The sequence below is a fragment of the Nipponia nippon genome, unplaced genomic scaffold (assembly GCF_047370975.1).
Source record: "Nipponia nippon isolate SJK-2023a ecotype South Korea unplaced genomic scaffold, ASM4737097v1 scaffold_14, whole genome shotgun sequence".
Lineage (NCBI taxonomy): Eukaryota > Metazoa > Chordata > Aves > Pelecaniformes > Threskiornithidae > Nipponia > Nipponia nippon.
The window spans coordinates 13974012-13999856 of record NW_028262330.1 but is presented as its reverse complement, the minus strand read 5'-3'; the positions used below and the strand labels follow the sequence as shown (position 1 = coordinate 13999856).

At 45.5% G+C, this 25845-nt stretch overlaps 1 protein-coding gene across 1 annotated transcript; it reads right to left on the bottom strand.

Moving 5' to 3' along the window:
- Nucleotides 1-7048: 7048 nt before the first annotated feature.
- LOC148056482 (myosin heavy chain, skeletal muscle, adult-like) lies at nucleotides 7049-24668 on the bottom strand. Its single transcript, XM_087751349.1, has 38 exons — nucleotides 24462-24668; nucleotides 24231-24374; nucleotides 23981-24137; nucleotides 20730-20757; nucleotides 20517-20631; nucleotides 20225-20317; nucleotides 20031-20094; nucleotides 19840-19938; nucleotides 19630-19733; nucleotides 19401-19539; nucleotides 18631-18749; nucleotides 18387-18536; nucleotides 17559-17729; nucleotides 16605-16914; nucleotides 16385-16452; nucleotides 15510-15597; nucleotides 15301-15418; nucleotides 14590-14713; nucleotides 14367-14503; nucleotides 14007-14262; nucleotides 12975-13217; nucleotides 12568-12744; nucleotides 12336-12481; nucleotides 12158-12248; nucleotides 11680-12069; nucleotides 11401-11527; nucleotides 11134-11252; nucleotides 10727-10923; nucleotides 10126-10309; nucleotides 9874-10039; nucleotides 9577-9701; nucleotides 9101-9409; nucleotides 8797-9000; nucleotides 8403-8528; nucleotides 8138-8308; nucleotides 7947-8051; nucleotides 7708-7803; nucleotides 7049-7204 (listed from the first exon to the last, which is right to left on the bottom strand). Exons 1-38 carry the CDS (start codon nucleotides 24666-24668, stop codon nucleotides 7049-7051), a joined length of 5823 nt encoding a protein of 1940 aa, XP_087607475.1.
- Nucleotides 24669-25845: the final 1177 nt, after the last annotated feature.

The following is a 25845-nucleotide window of genomic DNA, read 5'->3' as shown; positions in this document are numbered from 1 at the left end:
TCCTATCTCAGGATAGCCACGAAGAGACCGGGATGGCCTTTTGCCATCTCCTCATGCTGCTTCTCCACTCAGGGACCAATTTCTGTAGGTATTCCATGACCTCACAGCAGGGAAAAGGGAATTGAAGGCATCTTTCCTTTGGGGAGTTTGATTCACAGCTTTATCTAGTGGTCGTGTCTTCTCTTTCCAGTGATGACACTCTTACATGGCTTCCTGCAGCCTGAAAAAGACAGAGCATCTCAGTGGAGAAGGACCAGACTGTCTAACTGAAAAGGCAAGCAGAGTGGCCGGTAGGACAGACCTGTCATTTGAAGTTGGGCTGCACTTGAACGAGTGCCCGAGTTGCACAGTTACTCAGACGCCTCTTATGTTCTCAGCTAACGTCTCTGGAAGCAATCGCTGCTGAGCAGTGAGTCCTGGCTGAGAAGGTGACCTTCCGAACACCCGTCAAAGCAACTGGAGGGCTCCTGCTGCAGGGCAGGTGAGGAGGGGAACAGGCCTCTTGGGTAAAAACAGGGAAGGAAATGGGTCAGAAATGAAGCAATGATGGCGACGTGCCACCAGATAGTCAGCAGCCATAGCATCAGGGTGCTCTAACAGTGTTGCATCCCCTGTCTGGAGGAGATTCCCTGCTCATCCCATTAAAGGCTGCTGGGGACACACCTTTCTTTCCATGAGGCTTGTACTTGGCAAGGTCTGAGTTTAACCTGAGAGACGGGGACATTGTCTGAGCTCTAAGCAAGTAGACTTGGGAAAATGCATCTCATATCCTCCCCAGCTCAAGCTGCAACGGCCCCTTCACTTGGTCACTGCTTGGCCAGGCAGCACAGGTGTATATTGCCCTCCTTCCAGACCAGTCTCTTCAGCTCCCTGAGAAGTGCCTCCAGTCAGGCAGTATCTTGCAGGGTGACTCACAGGGTCTCAGAGCAGAGCCATCCCATGACCCCACGCTGCTCTCGGCCTCACACGTTAGCCAAGCTTGGACTTTACCTCCTTGGGCTCCGATTCCAAAGCCTTCCTGTGTGCTGGACCGTGTTTACCCAGCACTACTGTGCTGATGTTGGGGCTGTGCTGCTGGCATGGCGAGGGGGGTGCGGCGTGCCTATTCTGCGGGAGGTGTAAGAGCACTGTCATGAGAACCTAAGAGCAAGGCTCAGGTGCTAGTTGATTCCTCTACCCCATGGAGGGGTGTGACAGGGAGCTCAGCTCTGCTCGTGGAGCTGGCAATGTTCCTGAATTTCCATCAGAGGGATTCACTGGTGCCTGTAGAACAGAGCAGCTGAATTGAGCTTTTCTGACAAAATTGTCGGTGAAAGGCATTTCCAGATTCTGTTGCTGGTCCTCTTGCTGGTGCTGCTACTGGAATGCTGCTTTTGTGCTTGCAAGAGACAATTTGCCTTTTCTTGTTCAGATTGTCATAGATCGATGATCCCCTACAGGCCATATGGGGAGAACACTAACTGCATCTATTTAAAACTTTCTTTGAGATATTATCCGTTGTGGGCTCTTATGGAGCGATGATTTCCTCACTTTGCATCGGCACTTTAGCAGGTGACAGCAGCCTGACTCCAAAAATAGCATGTCAGGGGAAAAATAGCTCCTCTTCTCCATGTATGGCAGCAAATCCCAAGTCAACACAAAGTAAGCTTCTATTTTCATGTATGCTGGACTGTATTTCTCCCAGCTTTCCTAGGGAGGTCCAGTAGTGCTGTTACTGTTGCAATCCAATCATGTCTTGCATGAAAATAATGGGATTCAACAGCTATGTGTTTATACCTGTGTCTTCTTGAGGTACCTCATTTGGTCCATGCGTGTATGACTGGCAGCCTCATTTTCTACCTACAAAATGGATTTGGAGTGGAGGATGCCCTCCATTCTCCCAAATTGTAACAGTTGTTACGCTCCAATGCTCTCTGAACTTCTGTCTTTTTATACAGCTCTGAGTCTTTGCACCATGGACAGCAGTTTGGTACTTACCATATATGTGAATCTAAAGTTCCCATTCTAAGAATAAAAATCCTCTCATTGCTTGGACTTCCAGCCTGGAGCTGCCCTCTCTGATGGCTCTTGCCTTGTTTGTACCATTTTAGCCTGGGAGATTGAAGTATGCCATGAGAAGCTCACTGGGATGAGAATATTGATTGTGTGGGCACATGACACAGTAGCTTCACATTACAGTTTAAGACACAGAAGATCGTCTACCTCCAGACCGGGTTTCTAAGGGAAGAGAATAGCTAAGGCAAGCATGACCTTCCTAACCAGGTTGTTAACAATCTGTCTCTCCAGAAGACTCTTCACAAATACTGCGAAGAGAGCCAAGCATGTCCCTCCTGCTAGTACAGCCTCTGCTCACTCTCACATGACAGCTGTGCGGGAGCATGTGCTTCATACTTCAGAATGGATTAGAGTAGATTTTTCCACTAGGCACATGCAAAAATGTTATTGATGATGGTTAAGTGAAAAAATTTTAAGACCTGATTTAAGCATGCAACTAAAAGGGGCACACCAGATTTCTTCTGACCTACGTTTATAGGCTGGAGATGTGCTGCTGAGGTAGAATGTCCATGTATACATCCCAAGATTTTAGGTCCACCTGCAGGGTTCAAATCTGTATGACTAGTTCCTGAGATGGGAAAGGATCTGCTAAGTCATTTTACACATTTCCCATAAATAGTGCATCTTCATGCAGAAGTGCAGTTCGCCCTTTTCCTTCTATACAAGGTTATCTTAGAAAGTGTCCCAAAAAAGCAAAACTGCATTTGACAGAGGCCCAGACCATTCTGTCCTGCACTGCTTTCTAATAGGGAAGGTCCCTCATAATCAGCGGGTGCTGATACATGCTGAAGATTTCACACTAACATGTGCATTGTCTGTTAAGTGCGATTTTAAAGTGTCTCTAAAATCTCTTCTGCATGGAAATTCACACATCCTGAGTAGTGGGAACATGGAAGGAGATATTTCCTTGCTATGGGCCGTTTGGTACATACCATATATGTGAATCTAAGTTCCCATTCTAAGAATAGAAATCCTCTCATTGATCTAGAAAAGCCTCATTAATAAAACAGTCAAAATTTTTATACACAGTACTTTCTTGTCACAGACTCTTTTGTGTGGTATTATACTTACCCTCTCAATGCTACTTTCTGTCCTAAGGTTGACTCGTCAGTCTTTCTTAAGAATGGTGGTGCAGTAAGGAGGGAGCCTACTATGAGCAAGCAGCATCCTCAAGTCTTTGCCAGGAGGAGTATGGTACGGCAGGGATTTCTTCCTACTTGGTCTTGGGTTTGCTTGGGTTTATTTTCATCTATTTCCTTATCACAGTCTGCTTCCCTTTCCTGGTTCCCACCTGAAGTTTAAAAGGTGCAGAGTAGCTTCCCCTGCCTCAGTTACCACAAAAGGTAATTCTTTATTATGCAGTGACTGCCAAGGCTGGTCAGACCTTTGTCGTATATGGTATTCACCAAGCTTAACCTAAAACAGGTTAGGTAATAGCTGCTTGACTACTACAACCGTTATTAAAACAACCTAAAACCACTTCAGGCCCAGGCAAGTCCTGGGACCGTGCACTGTCAGTTCAATACATACCCTCAAGCCTTTTGCTATTAATGGAAAAAAATCGTATTTGCTGCTCTGCAGTAAGGGAGATTTCAAGGAACTGAAGCATCTCAGGATGGTCAGGTGTTCAGAAGGAGGAGCAAAAAGAAGATAAACTGTCATCAAAGACAGTATCCGAAAACAGAGTCAGGCTGGTCTCTGTCATGGACCACGAGTGCAGAGACTAAAATGGAGTGAAAGAAATCTGAAGCCTACTAGGGAACCATGGGAAGCCTTCTGACATGTCACGGGAAGGAAGAGCTAGGCTGGCATCACTGCTAGATGTTAGCTGGAATTATTCAGCTCTTTGTGGCTGAAAAACTGATCAGATCCAAAAAAGCTCACTCTCGTCCCTCTTTCAGATAGCGATGACGGAGATGTCTGGGCTTTCTGCTTTCTCATCCTCACTACTGAGAGCAGGACAACCTCAATATTACTGGTGTGTTGGTGAGTTTGTGTGTTGGAGACAGATAACTGAAGACTCATTTTGATAATTCCGTCTTAGCCATACAGACACGGAGCTGTGGGCTGGAAGTTTCCAGCAGAGTGAGCAAAGCTCACGGGAAGCTCACTTTGCCCTTTGGAAGCAAAGCCCATGCTATGACAGTGGTTTTGGCACACAGTGGCTGAGGGACCACTGTCAACCCTCAGCACTTCCCAGGAAACCTCAAGAGCTCCAATGGCAGGCTCTCCTTTGAAAGCTTTGTAGGTGAAGAGAGCCAAAGTTTTTGGAGACCACTGACCTCAGGCCTGGGCACAGCCATGGTCTGCATGCCGTGCCTGACCAAGCAGGCGATAGTCAGCTTCCCCTGCATTGCTCTCTGCTTGACAATGCAGCTCCAAGGCAACCCCAGTCATAGCTAGAGGTCAAGTTTTCTTTTAATTTTCCTTTTAGGCAAGACCTAAACCAGGCATGAGGCACCCAGAGAGCAAGTTATGGAGAGCATAGACTGCAAACTCATGAGAGCAACCCAGAAGCCTCCGTATCCCTCCCAAACCATATGCTCATCCCTCTGCCCCTGACTGGCAGCCTCATCTTCCACCCCAAAACAAACTTGGAGCAGAGGATGCCCTCCCATCCCCCAAATGGATTTGTGCTCTGCTGGCAGTAGGTAGGCTTGTAAGAAAAGAGAAACCAAGCATGCTGTAACCCTCAAGTGCTCTGTGAACTTCTGTCTTTCTATACAGCTCTGAGCCTTTGCACCGTGGATAGGGTTTCTGTGCAGCTGGTAAATTCCGGCAGATTTCTTCTCCATGAACATGACCAAGTTTCTTTTGACTCCATGCAAGCCTTCCGCTTGCAGTGACAAGGAGTTCCACAGCTTAACTGCATACTTTGTGAAGTACCCACACATCTTTGTGGTTTTGAATACCTTGCCTTCAGGTAGTTTCATTCGATTTACACACACACACACGCACACACGCACACGCACGCACATGGCCATCCGCCTTCCACCTTCTGCACTCTCCTGTTTCTTTTCATGCCAGAGCCAGTTAGAAGATTGATCCCTGTCAAGCCTCTCCACACTGTGCTGATTTTATAATTCTGTCTTGTATGCCCACTCAGTTCTCTCTCCTTTCCTCTCTTAAGTCTCTGAGTTTGTTTAATTGGTCCTCCTATGGAAGCCCCTCCATGCGTCTGATCAACTTGATTGCCTTTGGAATCAGAACTCCTTGCAAATTCAGTTTGTCTCTTCTTATTTTCTCTTTCACTACCACTGCTGAGAAATGAGTGGGTATTTTCACACCGATATGCAGCACATGTGGAAGACCTTGCTCCTGATGGGTTATTGTCAGCTCAGAGTCCATCTTTTTATATGTGACACTGCATTATGTTTCCCCACGCAGATAGTTTTGTGGTTTTGACAGCACTGAACTTTGTATGCTATTTAATGGCACTGTGTGCTCAGTGTCATGAAAGCCTTCTGTGTTTCTTAGGTATCAGTCATTGTCCTTACTGCCTGGCATAGCGTTCTTTCACTGGGAAACATGATGTTTCTTCCTGTTGAACACCTCTTCAGCTTGCTTTATCAATAGCTTGAACAACACACGCCCCAGCACAAATAGCTTTTTTCCTTCATTCTGTGTCTTTGAGGATTATTTATCTGAGTGAGAAGCTTCCACCTTAGCCCATGCTTCAGCACTTCTCTAAAAGCCTTTGTTGAGATACCTTGCTGAAAGGTTCTGGAAATCCCAGTCAATTAGATCAGCTGGATCTGCCTGTCCGCATGCCCATTTCAAAAAACCTTTCAAAGGTTTCTGCGTTGATTCACGTATAAGGCTGACTTGAGTTTTATGGAATACGCCCTTTGGAAGGACACAAGCTACCTGTCCTCCGTCGCCCATACCAGTTCTTTTCCAGGAGGTGTTACGTGTGCTGGCTTGGTCCAGTGCTCATTGGGAGTTCAGAAGCCGTGGCTGTGACAGTGAGCTCCAGCCCTTTGAGCTCTGCCCCAACAGGTAGTGATTGAGACTGAACATGATGGCTTTTTACCCCTGCTCTCAAGTCTTCAGTGTCAGTTCCTGTGGAGCTCTGCTCTGGCCAAAATCAAGGTGCCATTTGTCTGCCCAGCTTCCTTGTTACTTTTTCTGCACACTGAATGGAAAATCAGTAGGCTAGACTGGAAATGCCAGCTACTACTGAACACCGCTGTCTTTCCCTTCCGCCGATGGGCTACTGCAGCTGCGTCTTCTCTGCTCACTGTCTGCTCTGACCTCTCTTGCCATAGGCTAGGGGGAGAAGCTCCTGGTTGAGGCCTTGAGTTTCTAATGCCACTAAGGAAAGCACCACGTTGAACAGCTGGGCTGTCTCATCCGGAAAGAACGTTTCCCCCAGGCAGGGTACCGCTTCAGAGGGTAGCGTGCCAGAGAGTCAGCTTTTGTGGACACTGCTCTGATTTACAGGAATTAAAGAAATCGTCACGGAACTGTCACCAGCCTTCTCCAGTTTTAGCCCAAGGGGAGGAGATGCTCTACATGGTCCCCCTATCTAATGAAATTCATGAAACAAACATAGTGGAGTATGTATGGGTAAATATAACATAAGATGTTGTATGGGACAGAACAGTAGGAAGGACGCAGTGGCAGCAGTCATTGGCAGGAATGATTGTCCTTGATTTCTCCTCATGTGAAGTTACATTTTTATTCGTGGCACAGATACTAAGCAAGAAAGAAGGGATAAGTAGTCAGGAACTAGGTGACAAAAAGCTGTACCGTGACACAGGTACACAAAAGTTAGAAGTCAAAGCTGCGCCCAAAAGCTAATGATGATATAGACCTAACCAGTAAAAAGACAAACAAATGAAAACTGGTGTTCATGGTCTGTATGCAAAGGATTCTACGGTCTTTATTCCCTAGACATCGACATGGTTACAAAGACTCATTGCAGAAGAAACTGACCAGGAGGTTCACATTTTGTGCAGCCCTCAGGTCACTTTGCTGCCTCATGACATCCTCACTCTTCCTCTTCTATCTTCTTGCCGTGAAACTCCCGGCTTTTGACTCGGAGCTTGTTGACCTGCGACTCTGCAATGTCAGCCCGCTCCTCGGCTTCCTCCAGCTCATGCTGGATCTTGCGGAACTTGGAGAGGTTGACATTGGACAGCTCCTCCTGTGTGGGGAGAGGGTGGTGAGGAGCCCAGGGCAGGGGTTTCACTCCTCCTGCGCCTCGGCCTTGCGGGGCTGTGGCTCTTCCCTGGGGGAAGGCACAAACCTCCATCCCCCACCCACCACTGCTTACACATAAGCCTCACACAGACCTCCTCATCCTCCCTTATCCAGGACCCCCCTGTGACAAGCCTCAGTGGTACTGTGTCACACTTGAGGAGCTATTTTGTCACTTGGATTTGTCATTGGTGTACTTAGTCTCCCACTACTTGCTGCCCAGCTATCAGTGTAACTTATTAGGTTGAGAAAGACCCTGAAGCCTTCTGCTGTAGATTAGTGAGATTCATGAACTTCTCAGTCAGTGGATGTGGCCCCCGAGTTTCTTTAGTCTCACCTCCTGTATAAAACAGGCTGCAGACCTTCCCTCAGTTCATCCCCGACAGCTGCTCAAGGAGCGTGCTGCCCCAATGGAAGGTGGCTCTTGCCCATTCTCCAAGCAATACTTACAGCCTCCTCAGCTTGTCTCTTGTAGGATTTCACCTTCATTTGCAGCTTGTCCACCAGGTCCTGGAGCCTGAGAATATTCTTCCGGTCTTCCTCGGACTAGAGTGGTTGGTAAGCAGCAAAGAGAATTAATTATTGGTTTCCCACCACGTCAGGTTTACAATTGCCCTTGAGGATGGTGTGTGCAAAATTTCACTGGCTTTGAGAAAACTCTGTCAGCCCGCAGCGGCCTCCTGCCTTACCTGGTAGGTCAGCTCCTTCACCCTCCTCTCGTACTTGCGCACACCCTTCACGGCTTCAGCGCTGCGCTTCTGCTCAGCATCAACCTCCCCTTCCAGCTCCCGCACCTGCAATGAGAAGCCCATCTTTGGAGCTTCCCTGGTATCTCTCCAAGGGACACACTCACTCATGCACAAGTATCAGCCCTACGCACTCTGGCCTCCAGCTTCTGGATTTGCTTCTTGCCTCCCTTCAGTGCCAACTGCTCAGCCTCATCCAGACGGTGCTGCAGGTCCTTCACGGTCTGGTCCAGGTTCTTCTTCATCCTCTCCAGGTGGGCGCTGGTGTCCTGCTCCTTCTTCAGCTCTTCTGCCATCATGGCTGCCTGATGAGAGCAAAGGGTCAAAGCCATTTTGGGGCTGCAGACAGTTTGCAGAGAAGGTACTTATCTCCAGCAGTGAAAGGAGCCCCCAACTCACATCTGTGATGGCCTTCTTGGCCTTCTCTTCAGCATTGCGGGCTTCCTGGAGCGTCTCCTCCATCTCACCCTGAATTTGCATGATGTCTGTTTCCAGCTTCTTCTTGGTGTTGATCAAGCTGGTGTTCTGTGCAACCGGAAAGACATGATTTTTACCGTTAGACCTAATGCCTCCAGACAAGAGCTAAAAGTGTGAGTATTGTTTATGAAAGTCTTTAATGCAAGAGTCCTCTTTAGAGCCATAGCAGGAAACCAGACATGGGTGGCTGGCTAGATTGGCCCTATCACAGCATGGCTGTTCAAGTGTTTGCATAGTAATCACTTACAAGATGCATAGCAATCGCATTCTGTGTTATCCCTTCTTGACAGGATTAATTTCCAGCAGAGCGCCTGACCTGGGTATGGAGGAGCTGCACACGTTCAGTGGCATCCAGAAGCTCCTGCTCAGCCACTTTCCTCGACCGCTCCGTCTGCTCCAGGGCTGCCCTTAGTTCTTCAACTTCAGCCTGCAGCAGGTTTGCTCTGCGCTCCACCATGGCCACCTGCTCCTTCAGGTCCTCCTGTGTCCTGAGAGCATCGTCCAAGTGCAGCTGGGTATCCTGTAAAAGAGGCAAGAGAAGTTGCAAGGCGGCAGTGTGAGCTTGGGTGCCAAAAATGTCAGGGATGTCATTTCTCTTTCTGTAGCTTTGCTGAACGCACCTTGAGCACTGCCTGTGTGTTCCTCAGGTTCTTTTGTGCCTCTGCAGCCACGCGGTTGGCATGGCTCAGCTGGATCTCCATTTCATTCAGGTCTCCCTCCATCTTCTTCTTCAGCCGCAGGGCTTCATTCCTGCTCCTGATCTCAGCGTCCAGGCTGCTCTGCATCGACTCCACAATTCTGAGGTGGTTTCTCTTCATCTGGTCGATCTCCTCATCTTTCTCTGCTATCTTCCTGTCAATCTCAGACTTCACCTGGTTGAGCTCAAGCTGGAGGCGCAGGATCTTGCTCTCTTCGTGTTCCAGGGAGGCCTGGACAAGTCAGCAGGAACAGTGACTTAAACTACTGCTTCCTTTCTAGAGTAATCTCCTCTGATGTAGTCCTTCTTCATGAAATCTAAGTTTGCTTTCCTGCTGTTTCTGCAGAAAACTGTTCCCATACTTTCAGTCTGGACACCATGCATTAGCACTGTGTGTACCTCAGCTTCCTCCAGGGAGGCTTGGAGTTCAGATTTCTCCTGCTCAATCTGCTTCTTGACTTTCTCCAGCTCATGAATCGCCTTTCCTCCCTCAGCAATCTGCTCCGTGAGGTCAGAAATCTCCTCTGTGGGAACAAAGACCAAGGGCATGGTCAGGCACAGAGCTGAATGGGAAGGGCCCTGCCACACCAACGTAAAAGGCAGCTTTGCAGACCTGCAGGCACAGACCCATGTGGGGCGGTCGATAGTGGTGCATAGTGAGAAAGCCCTGCCAGGAGCAGAGGGCCAGGGACTTACGCTGCAAGTTCTTGTTCTCACGCTTCAGCGTTTCCAGGTGGTCCAAGGACTCCTCATAGGCATTCTTCATCTTAAACAGCTCCGTGCTGAGAGAGCGAGCCTCCTTCTGGGAGGCTTCCAGCTCAGCCTGCGTTTCCTCATACTTCTGCTTCCACTCTGCCAGGATCTGAAGAGAAACGGGGCGTGAGTATGGATGTGGTAATGAGGAGGGGATGCTCTGCCCAGGAGCCCCAGGTCTGGAGCCTAAAAGACCTTGTCAAAGTTCCTCTGCTTCTTATCCAGAGCTGCGCATGCAGCATTCGATCGCTCCACGTCAATCATCAGGTCCTCCACTTCGTTCTGCAGCCTCTGCTTTGTCTTTTCCAGGGAGGCACATTTGGCATTGACGGCTTCAACGTGTTCCTCTGCATCCTGCAGGCGCTGTGCCAGCTTCTTCCTGGGAGGAGATAAGCACAGCTCCAGGTTAGCGCTTAGAGAGGAGCCAATGTTGTACTGTTCACAAGAGGGCAGTTGGCCGCTTTGGGGGCTTTGAGCCTAGCGCTTTTCACAGTGTTTGTTCTGTTCCAAGATTGCATGCAGCCTGAAGGGTCTATCACTTCCGTGTCTTAGCACCTACTGAGTATTCGGCCTGTCTTAGCCTTTCTAGCCCTAAAGGCTATGTTTGTCCTTCCAATCTACACTTCTTCCACAGCACCCTTTTCCTCTCCCTCCCTCTCTCCCCTTCACCACAAAGACAGTATATCCCTGCCTTCGTCCCACCCCTGTCCTATTCCACTCTCAGAGACTCCAGTTTCCAATTTCCCTTGACAGTCTCCGTCTTCTCCAGCCATTCGACATCCCGCTTGCCACATACTTGGCCTCCTCCAGCTCTTCCGTGCGCTGAATAGCATCCGTCTCATATTTGGTTCTCCACTGGGCCACTTCGCTGTTGGCCTTGGACAGGGCACGCTGCAGCTCCCCCTTGGCTTCCTGCTCCTCCTCATATTGCTCCCGGAGCAAGTCACAGTCGTGGCGAGCAGACTGCAAGGCGTGGGCCAGGGCGTTCTTGGCCTGTGGGGACACTGGGGCTGGTAACCTGAATACTTGACTTGAGATGCCTCTTGACAGTGAAACCGACAGCGGAATTAGAATGAAACTCTCAGTAGGCAACTGCAACGCTGAAGGCTGGTGAAGCCTTCATCAATGTGTTCTGGAGATCAGGATGTGTTGAAAGAACGGTTTTATCCCCAGAAAAAATAATTTTATACTAAATATCCTCACCTTTGTTTCTTCCTCTAAATGTCTCTTGAGTTCCTCAATTTGTTGGGTAAAGCCTTGCTTGCCTCTCGAAAGCTGAGAAATCAGAGCATCCTTCTCCTCCACCTGGCGTGAATATTCACCTGGGAAAGGTACGGTGAAGAAAAGGAACCAGACTATTAATGATATTTGTTCCTGTAAAACCCTATGACCAGTAGCTCTGAGATACTGTGTGGTATTGGCATGGCGTGCAGCTCCTCCCCTTGCAGCTCAGGAATGAGGATGTCTCACCTGATTCTGTCTGCAGACGAGCTCTTTGAGTATTGAGGTCATTGATCATGCGCTGATCCTGCTCCTCCTTAGTTTTAATCTCACTCAGCTGATCTTCCAGAGTGCGGCACATCTTCTCCAGATTTGCCTACATAGCAGATGCAAGGAAGGAAAGGAAATGAACACCTGGACTCTGCCTTATCATCGCAGCAGGGACTTTTTTATGAGAATGTGGCTGGGAGATGTAGCCTATTGTGCCATACCTTGGCCCTGTGAGAATGTTCTACTGCAATTCTATACCTTGGCTTTGGAGACAGACTCCATGTTACTGGCCAAGTCGTCAATCTCCATCTTCAGCTCACTCTTCTCCTTCTCCAGCTTCTGCTTCACTCGTTGCAGGTTGTCGATCTGCTCCCCAAGCTCAGCTGTGCTGTCCGCGTGCTTCTTCCGCAGGGCAGCAGCTGTGGCTTCGTGCTGCAGCGTGGCCTCTTCGAGGTCGCGACGCATCTTCTGAAACTCTGCCTCACGCTTCTTGTTCATCTCAATCTGAGCTGCGGTAGCCCCTCCTGCTTCTTCCAGGCGCTCGCTGATCTCCTCTAGCTCCCGCGAGAGGTCAGCCCGATGCTTCTCTGCTTTTGCCCGAGAAGTTCGCTCTGCCTCAATTTCCTCCTCCAGTTCCTCAATGCGAGCCTGGGGAACATTAGGGACCCTTCACACCCGTGCCCTCCTCCTACCTGATGTCTTTCTGAAGGGCAGAAGAGAAGGAACAGAGACTTGCCTGCAGCTCCTTGATCTTCTTCTGTAGTTGCATGCCCAGGGCTTGCTCATCCTCGATTTTGCTCTGGATCTGGCTGATTTCAAAGTCTTTCCTTTGGGCAAAGCAAACCGTGTTAGAGCTCAAAGGAAGAAGACAAGTGCACCAGCCCAGCACTCAGGTGCCCCACAGCCACACTTACTTCTTCAGTTTCTCATCCAGCTGCTGCTTATCATTTTCCAGATCCATTATGCTGTCATGGGCCAGCTTCAGGTCTCCTTCGAGTTTCCTCTTAGCTCTCTCAAGGTCCATGCGCAGTTTCTTCTCTTGCTCCAGGGACCCTTCCAGCTACAAAGAACAAGACCATCAGTGCGCTGCCAGCCAGTTCGAACTCCGTACCTGGACTTATTCTTGCTCTATGCCTGTGTGCTTACATCGTCCACTTGCTGCTCCAGCTTGGTCTTAGCTTTGGTCAGAGTATTGACCTTGTCCTCTTCTACCTGCAGGTCATCCAGTGTCTGCTGATGGGCCTCTTGGAGGGCTTTCTTCTCTTTTGTCAGCTTGGCAATGGTCTCATCCAGGGCTGACATCTCCTCTGTGAGGTTTTTCACCTGTTGATTGTAAAAAAGTGCCAAAAGCCTGTGTAGAAGACTTGACTGCTAATGCAGTGACCTTTTCACCTTGCAGTCCTTAGCCAGGAGCTTGGTTTTTCTGGGGGCTGCCTAGCTGCCCTGCTCTTATGCTCCTGGTATGCTCCAAACCTAGCTTCGTTCTGAGGGTACCAGGCTGATGTGGGAGGCATCTGTCCCTTCACCCTTTACGTGCCTCCCTGTGTGTGTACCTTGTTTTCAGTGGCATGCTTCTCCTTCTCCACTTTGGCCAATGTTAACTCGAGGTCATCAATATCTTTCTTCAGCTCTGAACATTCATCCTCCAGTTTTCTCTTCTTGGCTGTCAGCTCAGCATTGATTTCCTCCTCATCCTCAGCCCTTTCAGTCACCTCCTTAATTTTGGCTTCCAGCTGGATTTTGGTTTTGATGAGCTGGTCACATCTTTCCTCAGCATCAGCCAAGCTGTCCGCTTCCTGGTGGGGAGACACAGATTTTTGTGGGTTGTAATGGTTTGAAGTTTCTCCTCTCTGTCTTTTCTGTCACTGAGGAGGCATCTGTTAAAATGGGAGCCAAACCTGGTCTTCCACTCCCGCAACTGCAAGATCTTGCCCGGTGTCTACTGGGAAACCTTGTCATCTGGAATCAACAGTGATTCCAATTGTTTTGTGTCTCTTAAAAATGCCTCACAGAGAGGGTAGCTGACAGAAACAGTACTCAACAGCTGCTTCTTTTTAATGGACTCCTCACGAACCTCGTCATGTTTGGGGAGAAGAGGCTTTGTGAGAATAATTTAGTGGAGCAAGTGGTGTTCTGTTTGGTGTGAAGAAACTGCCTTTTCCTAATGGACTTTGAACGGGAAGTATCTGTGTTTCGGGAAGTAATCAAGGCCTTCCAGTGTAGCTGTAAGTAGGAAAATGGGGCCTTCCCAGGTTTGCCTTGACTCTATTAGACAGATCCATTGCTCTGAAAGCTGCGTAGATGGAGATACTTCCCTTCCAGTTCAGAGCTCGCTGTTGTGGATTACATGTTGGCTAGTGTTACATGGCTCTTTCCTCAGGTAGCAGGAATGCTGAGTCTCAGGTGGGGCTGCCATGAGACTCACCATGCCCCTGCCAGTGCCTGGTTACTCAGCATTGGAGCGTGTGATTTCGACTGTTTTCTACTGCATGTTAGTCAGCTTCCTCTGAGTCTCTGCGTAGGACAAGAAGCATTCTGACTGTATATCATTCTTTTCCCAGGGACAAATGAATGGTAATGCTCACCGCCTGCACTTGGAGCTGCAGGTCATTTTTCTCCTGCAGTAAGGTCACCATTTTCTCCTCCAGCTCTTTCCTCTTTGCCTCAGACTTTGCAAGCTCTTCCTTGGTTTTCTCAAACTCTTGTTTCATGTTGGCCATCTCCTTCTCAGATTCTGCACTCTTCAGCAAGGGCTTGATCTTGAAGAACAGCTTCATCCATGGCCAGTGCTTGACATTCATGAATGCACGAACATTGTACTGGATACAGAAGATTGAGTCCCTGAAATGAAATTCACATGGCTATTGCATACTTTGTGGATGGTGAATTTAGACTCAGTTAGCCAAGTACCATGAGAACAAGATACATGGGTGAGAAATGTCTACCTCCTCTCCACCATTCTCCGATACTCCACTCTCATCAGGAAGCCCCTGGCCCTGGCCTGTGTCATGGTCATAATCTCTGCTAGTTTCTCATCTCTCATCTCCTCCAGCAGACCTATCAGCCCAGCTTTGAAGAACACCTTAAGAAATGGAACATTGTGGCACATCAGTCTCAGGTAGTACATAACAGAGGCACATAGTTTTTGAACACGGGACTTGTTTCTACCTTGGTGTGACCAAATCTGTACTGGGTGTGGTCCACATCAATGGACCCAAGAAGCTTCTCTGAAGCCTTCTTGCTATCCATGAACTGACCTTCTGGAATAGCACTTGCATTAAGCACTCTGTATCTGTAGAAGAAAACAGGACATGAAGAAATTCACATTACTGAGACCACCACTGTGACTGAACCCCACAGTCTTCTCAGCAACAGCTGACTGCCTGACTGAGTAATATCATGTATTAGGGACAGTCCATTCTTTCAAGAGGGTGTAATGAAGGTTTCATACTGTTAACTCAGATGGACTCTGGGAATCCTGATCATCAGCCATGTCATACCATAATGAAATGGTAGTGAAGCATTTTTATATTACAAATCCATTCCTTGTTAAAATATTTATGTTAGGATACTCAATCTGTTCTCAGCAACAGGTGGTCATTTTCAGCAACAGCTGACTCCATCGTTGATAGGGACAGACCTCCCTAGAGACAGTTCAGTGGCATTTTTGGGACATTGGGTGGAAACATGTATTGTTGTTCAAATGTGAAGTGGATGTGTGAAGAAAAATTTTGTTATCTCATTGTTTTCACATAGTAGACTTCTGTAATGTGATTTGTGTATACACTAAACTGTGTAGTAAATATGCTACTTAAGTAATTTAGGACATTGAAGGAGTGGAACAGGAAAAGAATGGGGAGAAAGGTGGAGCACTCTTACCTTTGTTTGAAGTCAGCATACAGGACTCTGCTGGGGAATCCTTTCCTGCAAATTCTGATCCCTTCCAGCACACCGTTACACCGCAGCTGATGCAGCACCAGCTCATGCTCCATGGCACCTAAGAAACAGCAGTAGTGACTACCCCGTTCTTTGATACTCAGGAGAAGAGCTGCTGTGCCTTGAGTTTTCCTCCTATTGGATCCCCTTACCAGGTGTTTTTGTCTCATTTGGGATGATGCATCGTACAAAATGGGGGTGAGTGCTGCGTAGATTTGTCATCAGCTTGTTTAAATTCTCCTGTGAGATTACAAGGTAAAGTTTAGATCAACAAATTAAAGATGTGCATCCCTGCACCTGCATGTATTTCATCCATGGAAAGGACTTAATTTGTCAGATTTAAACTAAATTCCAAAATTTCCATGTTAATGTACAAAAGCTTATGCTTTCATCCATCTTTTGCTATGGAACGTTACTATGAAAAAGAAACAGAATTTGGTTACTGTGTCATCATAATTTATTATTTACAAAAAACGGGATACAGCGCATTTGATAGCCTGAGAGGCATGGCTTTGAAAGTCATGAACAATTCCCTCTGCTTGCCCTCCTGAATCAATATACTGGTTAGGCTTTTATGTGTGATAATCTTAAAGCCAGCCTCTCTGTTTTTCAGAACTGCCCCATTACTGATGAATTGTGCCTGGTAGCAGTATTGAAAAGATTCAGAAGTCCAAAAACTCTATTTGGTAAAACATTCTGAACTCTGTGCAATAGCTGAAAGGAATTGACCTATTTCAATGTCATATTTAGCTTAAAAAGTAGAGCTGTACGGAAAAAAGATCTGAATAACAACATCCTCAGCGATTTGAAGGACTTTTCATTTTGATATTTTAATGAGACAATATCGTTCCACATTGAAAAAGAGAAGAAACTAGTCCCTCATTTAAATGGAAAGAAAATTTACCTATAGTACATCATCTTCTTCATGCTCTTGCTATAGGACTTCAAGAGTTGCAACATCCCTTTTCACATTTCAAATTCCCTTTCTTCAAGGAAAAAGAGAAGAAATAAGGAAACCACTACGTACCCGGAAAAGAGCTGAGACAGTCTGGAAAGAAGAACCCTTCTTCTTGCCACCCTTCTTGCCACCACCCTCTGTAATCGAAAGAAGGGGAAAACAAAGTTAAAATAGTGATGTTGAACATTGAACTACAGAGAAAAAAACAATTTTTAAACATTTAGGTCTTTCTGTTTGACTTCCTGTCAACATTTTCCCACATTGAAAGTACAATTTTCACAGAGCTGACCTGCATCTGCTCCACCATAGTTGGCAAAGAGTAAAGCCAGTGTCTTCACGGATGATTTCTGGTACAACCCAATGACAGTTTCGTTCAGGGGGTCCTTGTTCTTCTCAAGCCAGCCAGTGATGTTGTAGTCCACCGTGCCAGCATAGTGCACGAGGGAGAAGTGGGCCTCAGCCTTGCCTTTGGCAGGCTTGGGCTTCTGGAAGTTGCTGGACTTGCCCAGATGCTGGTCATAGAGCTTGTTCTTGAAAGAGGTGTCAGTTGCCTTGGGGAACATGCACTCCTCTTCCAGGATGGAGAAGATGCCCATGGGCTGGAAGGTACCACAAGTAGTGACAGAGAAAGATGATAATGATGTGAAGCATGTGCTATGAACATCAAAGGTACCAGTGTGTTGCTGGTAGCATCTCAGCCTGGATAAGGGCCTAAGTTTGTCAGGAGCTGTTCTCAGCCAGGGAGCTTATTTCTGCCTGTCCTTACCTTCCTGCAGACTGCCTTCACAGAACTGGTAAGAACGTCTGTCTGGCTCAGGTTAGAATTGGGAGCAGAATTAGAGGGAGAAGTGGTTAAGGAAAAATAATGGGGAAAATAGCTACAAGAGGCCCAGTTGTTTTGGGAAATCAGGTGAGATGATATTTATTTCCCAAATTTGTGTGTGGAGTTCTGATTGAGTCTTCAGGGGGAAAAGGAAAGGAGACTGACTCCAGCTGGTTTTGAAGAAGTCTGTTGGTGGGAGTCGAGGCTACCTTTTCCAGGCTTGAAGAGCAGGTAATGCAGGACTGAAGACACAGATTTGCATTTCCTAATTTCTCTTCCCCAGACTAAAATAAATCTCAGTGCAAAATATTTCATTTAACTGACACTGAATGCCTGGCCCTGAGTTCTTCCTGAGATGAATCTGGCCCAGAAACATCCGAGAATTCCAGAATACATCGTACACTTGTATGGAAAAGGTACCTTCTCAATGAGCTCGATGCAAGCCGCCAGGTCCATCCCAAAGTCAATGAACTCCCATTCAATCCCTTCCTTCTTGTACTCTTCCTGCTCCAGCACGAACATGTGGTGGTTGAAGAACTGTTGCAGTTTCTCGTTGGTGAAGTTGATGCACAGCTGCTCAAAGCTGTTGAACTGTCCAAAGCAAGGAGAGGTGCACAGGTTCTCAAGGTGTGGCAAACACCACAGGTTTTTGCTAGCATTCGCCTAATGCTGTTGAAGTTCCCCAGCTGAAACACCACTCCTAACCCTACTGTAACAGCATGTGTTTCCTTAGCAGGGCTTCTATTGCAAAATTTGCTGTTCTTGAAAGATTTTATTGTTATTACTTTTGAAATCAAGCTAAAAGTAGCATTTCTTTTTTACTGTGCTACTCAGAAGCAAATCCTTCAGTAACCTTAGCTGCAGCATCGTGAACTTTCCCATAGCACTACCCTTTCCTTGGCTCTTCCAAGAGCATCCACACCTTTGGCCCACATCTGTGTGAGCCTTAGTCCTCGAGCTGTCTCTTTGTTGGCAAAGCCTAAGACTTTTGCAAGCTCAAGGGTCTCTGAGACCATTAGCCGGAAAGCAGAGCTTTCTTCTACCTGTTGACAAGGCTAGAATCAAAGTGGTTGTGGTTAGTAAAGCCATTTGAGGGTGTTACTGTGACAGAGAGGAGGGAGGGGTTTCTAGAAACTGCAGGTAAGGAGGATAAACTTCTGAATCTTCTTAAAAAGAAGGGTGTTTCTGAGTCCTCATGACCCCTCCCTGGCCCTCCCTTGACAATGGTGCTAAATCCTTGCTCCTTACATCAAAGATCTCAAAGCCAGCAATGTCCAGGACACCAATGAAGTACTGTCTGGGTTGCTTGGTGTCCAGCTGTTGGTTGATGCGAATAACCATCCACAAGAACATCTTCTCATAGACAGCTTTTGCCAGGGCACCAACTGCATTGTTCACCTAAAGCAGAGAAGAAAGGACCGGAGTTACCTCCTAGGGTCAAAAAAGAATGCTCAAGTACTGAAAGAGTACTTTCAAACTATCTCCTATTTACCTGTTCTACAGTTTGACCTTTGGTCACGAATTCGTTCCCAACCTTGACTCGGGGGTAACACAGGGCTTTGAGCAATTCAGCTGAGTTCAGGCCCATCAGGTAGGCAGCCTTGTCAGCCACTAAAGAGCAGGAGAGAGAGAGAGAGAGAGAAGCATTTATCTTTGGACAATGGCTAGAATTTGGTCAGTGTGAAAAACTCTGCTGTTCCTGTTCTAGAAATGGAAAAGCATTGGACTGGTCTCATACAGAACGTCTGGGAAGGAATGTAAATTCTGGAAGCTAATGATGGCCCCCTTTGAAAGCAAGAGCAGGTATGGCTTGGATAGGAATAGCTTGAATCTGGAAGGTCCTAGAAGAACCGCAAAAACCCTCTGGCAATACGTGAGGCATGCATGCAGCACATTCTTTTTCTGTGGAAAGCTGATTCCTGCATAGCAAAGAATGCAGGATTTATTTCACTAAAAATATGATTGCACATCATGGTGACTTAGTGGCTGAAGGTTTTACAGAGAGAGAGGTAGCCTGCGTTGAGGTTGAAGTTCCCTCTCTCAGGCTGTGTGTGTTTGGGGAGTATCCATTGGATAAAGTAATGGTATTCCCCATGATCAGGGAAGCACCTCTGCAGTTAGATAGGCAATGAACAAAGATGTTTTTCCTCGGTGTTTTATGTGGTGACTCAGGCCAACAAAGGCCTGTGCTTGGAGGCCAACATATCACCTCTGCAAACAGAGAAGTTCTTTGAACAAGTCAGTTGCTGACTGTGCTGATACCTTCTGTGCCATCGGGCTCTGCCTGCTCCTCTCGTTGCTTCTGTTTGAACTTCAAGTTCCCGTAGTGCATGACAGCCCCTGTCAGCTTGTAGATGGCAGTCTTTTCATCAGCAGTGAAGCCCAGGATGTCAATGGCACTCTGCAGTCAAAACAATGAAGTAAAATACGTGTCCTTAGTAGGTCACCTTTGAGACATGTACAGTAGGTACCTTTTTGCTGTGTTACTTACATCTGTAGCCATGAGCTCCTCCTGGTCATCAATACTGGGAACAGTGACCTCACCTTGACTCACATAGTGGAAATCAAAAGGGTTGGTGGTAATGAGGAGCATGTCTGAAAGCAGGAAGAGGCAAGGCACAGGCTTAGTTTAGCCAGCCGGGTAATAGCGGGAACTGTTGCTCAGCAGTCTTCCTCAAAAAGTCACAATGATCCTTCCTACCAATCAGCTCCGGCTTCTTGTTGGAGGTGATCTGATAAAATATGTGGTAACTTCTTTCTGCCTTGAGCTGGAAAGTGACTCTGGACTTCTCCAGCAGATCTGGCAAGGAAGGTAGAAAGAGTGAGGCACAGGAACGCACAAGGAGGTGAGAATTTAGGAAGGAATGGGATGAGGTCAGGAGAGTCTCTTACAGGTTTCAATGTCAGCAGAAGCCAGTTTGCCCGTGGCCCCAAAGTGGATTCTGATGAATTTGCCCTGTTAAGGAGAAGCAGCAGCATTTCAGCCTGGATGGGTTCTTTTGATGTCTCCTTTACGTGGAATACTGCTAGGGCCATCACTTTTCTTATAATGAGAGGGAGAGATTTTGTCCAAAGCAACAACTTACAAAGCGTGAGGAGTTGTCGTTCCTCACAGTCTTGGCGTTTCCAAAGGCCTCCAGCAGTGGGTTGGCGCTGATGATTTGATCCTCAAGCGTTCCCTGCAGGACAATAATTATGGCAGGTTATCCTTTCCAAAACTCTTGTCAGGAGCAGAGAAAATCATTGATTCAAACTACTATCTATTAATTAATGATTTCATCCTCAAGCATTCCCTACAGGATGATAATTATTCAGTTACAGCGTTTAGCTGACATGGCAATTGCACATCGAACCTTCAGTCTGTTCTTCCTGACTCACCTGCATTTTGCCTGACTGCTGCTCTTCCTTCTTCTTCTCCCCACTCGCTGCAATTGTTGCAAAGTACTGGATGACACGCTTTGTGTTCACAGTCTTCCCTGCACCGGATTCTCCGCTGTCAAACCACAGAGAGAGGCAGAGAGCGTGTGGTCAGGCAGGAGGTCCCCTGGCACCCGACAGCCCCACAGGGACCTGAGTAGGGAGGGTACATACGTGATCAGGATTGACTGGTTCTCGCGATCTGTGAAAGAGGCAGTTTATTAATACGTATCATGAATATCCTGGATGAAAATATTCCTGGGGCTTTTAGAAGATGCACTAGCAGTAGGCAGCTAATTCCTTTCTTAATCTGTGTGTCTTCACCTCTAATTCCTTTTGAATACTTTAAAGTTCCCAGGTGTCCCTGGGAAGCCGACATGTCAACACTGATGTGGATGTCAGGTGTAGCATACGTGCTTCTTTTTCTGGATATTCTCTTCATGTAAAGCTGCTCATTTTCTTTATGAAAAGGATTCTAACTAAGGAGTATTTTTGTAGAGTTGCTGATTAATTGAACTCTCTGTAAGGTGAAGTGAACTGGAGCTGGTGCTTCTCATAAACTTTGTAACATAGGAACAACCACTCCTGATCAGTCCATAGGGCCCCCTAGACAGTTTTTCTGTCAGCGGCCAATTGAGTGTTACCTAAAGAAAATCACAAAAACAGCATAAGCATGTAGTAACCTTTTACCAGAATACTCTCCCATACTCCAAAATATTGAAATTTTGGTACTTGTAAAGCTATATTTGATGGTTTTATGTGTAAGAGCTTGGGCTGAGTTTGCTTTCCAGAATTTTGTCTGGTTGGTGTTTTAACCCATGCTCAGTTCTTTTTGCATTGCTTCAACTTTTATCATCCAGTCTGCTCCATTTTTGAACCACTTACTGTGTGAAGAAAAAAATGTGGTTGATGCTGAGCTTGGTTTCTTGTTTACTCTTTTCTTGTCTATTCATCTTCTCCATGCCATGCATAATTTTATAAAGTAGCACGAATCATTTATCTAGAGTTATCTGCAGATGTCCTGCCATACCTTTAGGAAACCTTTTCATCTTTGTCTTGACCTGTTCCATTTCTACTATATTCTTTTTTGAAAAAGGAAGGGCAGAAATGCATACGGTACACAAGGTGCAGATATTCCTTGGGTAAGCATCATGATATAATGATGTTTTCTGTTTTGGTCTCTACTTCTTTCTCAGTGATTGCAAACTTCTAACTTGTTATATTGTAGATTTCTGATCACTGAGCCAAAATTTTTGAAGCTCTATTAAAGGATATCTATAACATAAGCAGTAGTTGTCAGCAATGAGCCCATCTTCTGGGTTTTTCTCCTATGATGTCCATTATTTTACATTCTTGTTGACCAAACTTTGTTGCCACTTCACTGAATAATAATTTGATAATTTAATGTCATGAAGTCCCTCTGAAATTCTTCACTGTTAGACTTCAACTTTACTGGCCTGAGAGACTCTGTCACATCAGAAAGCATTATCATTTCCAAATCATTTAAAAAAATGTTGAACAGCAGAAGTCCCAGAATGCATCCTAGTATGACTTCATTGATAAAATCTTTGCACTATGAAAACTGAAAAAAAAAAATTTTTATCATGTCTTCCTTTTTCTTAACCAGTTCTTTTTGAATCCTCTTAATTCTATAGCTGGTAGCAAATGTAAGCATAAAAAATTATGCTAAGAATAGCTGCTTTATCAACTGTACTGAAGATCTTTGCTGAATTCAGATAGATTACCTTGACCAGTTCTCCTTTGTTAAAAAAAATCAGTAGTTTTGTAATGCAAGACTTCCCATTTTAAAAAAATGCATCTTTTTTTTCTTGGTAAGTCACATGTATTCACATGCCCAGTAATTGCCTTGTTTAGAAATTGCTGGCAGTTTGCCTTTTACAAAAATCAAGCTAACTGGTATTCTGTTCCTTAAAACTCCCTTACAACTCTTTTTACAAGTTAGTGTAGCACTTGCCATTTTCCAGGCAATTTTCAGTGAGAATTTTTGATCTGTAGAGTTCCACTGGAATGCCTGATTGAATTCTATCCTGGCAATTTGCTCATGTTTACTTTATTGGTTTTTTTTTTAGGGACACTTCGGTTAGAAGAAGTTCCTCTGATGAATCCCATTATAAGGAGGACTTCCAGAAATGAATACTTGCCACACTGCTTTAAGGTAAACAAATGAAAATCTCATTTAGTTGTTCTGATATGACCTTATATTTTCCAAGTTGCCTTTTTAAATTTTGACTGTGTCAGTACAGACTCTACAGACTCAGTTTAAGCCCTTCCACTCCTTATGTATTTGAAAAAGAAATAAGCACAAGTTTTTATGTGTGCTGCAGGTTGTTCTCAAACCTTTAATTTTGCATGCCTTCCTGTGTTTTCACAGTTAACTAGCCAGAGGTACGTTTTGAAGAAAGTCTATGTGTGTTTAATAACCTTCCTTAGTAGGCTGTGTAGCTGGACTGGCTTTCAAAGCAAGTGCTTTTTGCTGGATGATTTACATCTCTTCTATGCCTCTAGGATGGTGTTTTCCAATAATCTGCATGCAGTCTGAAGAAACTAAGCTATTAGGCAACTAACTCCCAGTGGACAAGTCTGGATTGGTGTTCACCAATGTCCTGCACATCTCTTGAAGGTGCCAGCAGGAGTAAATGTATGATGACCTACCTAAAAACTTCCATGATAAGACACACTAACTAAACATCAATTTATTATTGTTCCATTTTCTACATATTATCTTCCAATTAACCTTCTTACCACTATGAATGCTACAGAATTAAACACAGTAATTGGGAAGGGAGGGGGGAACAAGATTTATTTTAACAAATTAAAATATACCTCTCTGTTTAATATTTTTCTGACTAATCTACACTTTCTTGAAAGTCTGGAGATTTAGACAATGCTGGAAAAGTTTCCACTACCCTTCTTTCTTATTGCTTCCATTTATATTAATGAATGGAAAAGAAGAAATTGTTTCTGAGAAGGAAGGGAGGGAGGAAGTATTAATGGGATAAAAAGGGAGGAAGCTTCAATGTTGAATCGCCTTACCCAATCTAATTTACAGAACTCCACCCTAGTGACTTTCAGTCCTGCAAAGCAAATCATTCAAAGAACAATCCTCCCAACTAAGAAAAAAACCAAAACTTTAAAAGTTTATCTGAATTCTTTTGAAGGAAAATCTGACAATGTATTCAGCGTTAAACCATATCCTCCCAAATATCTTGGACAGTAAATTCTAACATTGATGGTTAGAAACATAATCTCCATGATGGTGTCCAGTAAAGAAAATTTTTCCAATGATGAGAGGACATCCACCCTCCCAACACCATTAACCTGAACTATTTTGCAGTGAAAAGACTTTTTTTCTCCTCTACAAGTGTTCACAGCCAAAAAATTTTAAAGAAAACCAAGCCACTCACCAGTTAGCATGAACTGATAGGCATTATCAGAGATGGAGAAGATGTGTGGAGGGGCCTCCTGGCGCTTCTTGCCTCGGTAGGCCAACACCACCTCCGGGTTGTACACCGGCAGCCACTTGTAGGGGTTGACAGTGACACAGAAGAGTCCCGAGTAGGTCTGTGAGGAAGGGAGACAGCACGTTGGCTTCCACTTAGCCTGGCAGAGCAGTTCCTCCTAGCCGCCCAAAGGAAGACTGCTGCTGGTACTTACGTAGATCATCCAGGCTGCATAACGCTCTTTGAGGTTGTACAGCACAGCGGGTTCATGGAGGTGGGTCATCATGGCCATGTCTTCGACTTTATCATACTTGGGAGGGTTCATGGAAAAGACCTGATCTTCCTTCACGGTCAGGGTCTGTCAGATGAAGAAAGAATGTATGATGTCAGCTGAGAGCTGAGACTGTGATCTACACACAGTTTTTAAGCCTTGGTTTTTACCCACCTCTCCAGCTTCAGTCTTGACAGTGACCTTCCCTGATTCTTTGCTCTGGATTGACCCTTTCACAAAGGATTCCTTAGGATGCACTACAAAGACAGATGTCTTGGCATCAAAAGGCCTGTTCTGGGCCTCAATTCTCTCCTTCTCTGATTTTCGGAGGTAAGGAGCTGCCTCCCCGAAGGCAGCCATCTCAGCATCCGGAGAGGTCATGGTTGCACTTTATTGAAGGCACGTCAACAGAGAACCCTGGCAGAGAACCCTGTGGGAGAGAAGAAACTTAGCATCAATAGATCATTAATGCACATTGCTTGCAAGGAGACCTTTTCCAATGTTTTAAAATTAGGCAGATAATAGAATTGCTAAAACTAGCAAAACTAGCCTTCTTCCTGTTTAATGATTTAAACCCAGAAGAGAAAAATCTTGTTTTCATCCTTGAATAATACAGAATAACCTTTCAAAAATTGATGTTATTTGTGTCCTGTGACACTGTACAGATTGTATGTTGGCTTTACAGATTGTACAGTGTCATATTCGAGAATACGAATTATGTTAAAGGAACATTCTTCTTCTTCTGTAAAATTCAAAAAAAAAGGTATAGGTAGAAAATACACAGGTGCCTTGAAAGCAGATGGAAAAATTTATTTGGAAACCAGTTTCAGAGGGAAGAATATGGTGCATGATATGCAATAAAGGGGGATGCCTAATTTCGACAAATCACTAGACCCAGCACACTTACCTTGAAACTTTTCTTGGAGACAGGGCAGAGCACTGCAAAGACACTTTTATAGAGTCTGGTTGGCAGATGCTCTGGATTCCTCCTCTTTCTTCGGTCAAAACATTTTTTGGCAAACATTCTTTGGCAAAGCATTGTCTGGCAAACTTAACTAAGGGCATAATTGTCATTTGATTTGACCAGATATATTTAGAAATGTTTTGTATCTTACCAATGATGTGAATGTATCAACTATAAATAATTTGACAAGAGACTTAAGGAGAGAATTTCAATTAGTCAAGGCACTTGGAGAACTTGGATGTAAGAGTTATGGATTCTGCTGCTGCATTTCCAGTGATTTCCTCCTGGACTCAAGGCAGATTTTCATTGCATGTCTGTGCTGCAACTCTTCTACTTGCATTGTGCAGATAACATTAATGTTTTCCACATGATGTTCTGAGGCTAATGAAGAAATGCATTAAGGGTGGAGAAAAAAGCTAAAAATGTTCTTGTTCAATGAATTTAACACTTATGTTCATCTAATATTTGAAATAAGAGAAACAACATGTGTTAAAATCCAAATTCTTACATACATCATTCTTGGGAACTGAGATGCAGCCCAAGACAAAGAAACAATTACATATTTTTCTAAACAATCCTGTTGAAAGATAGGAT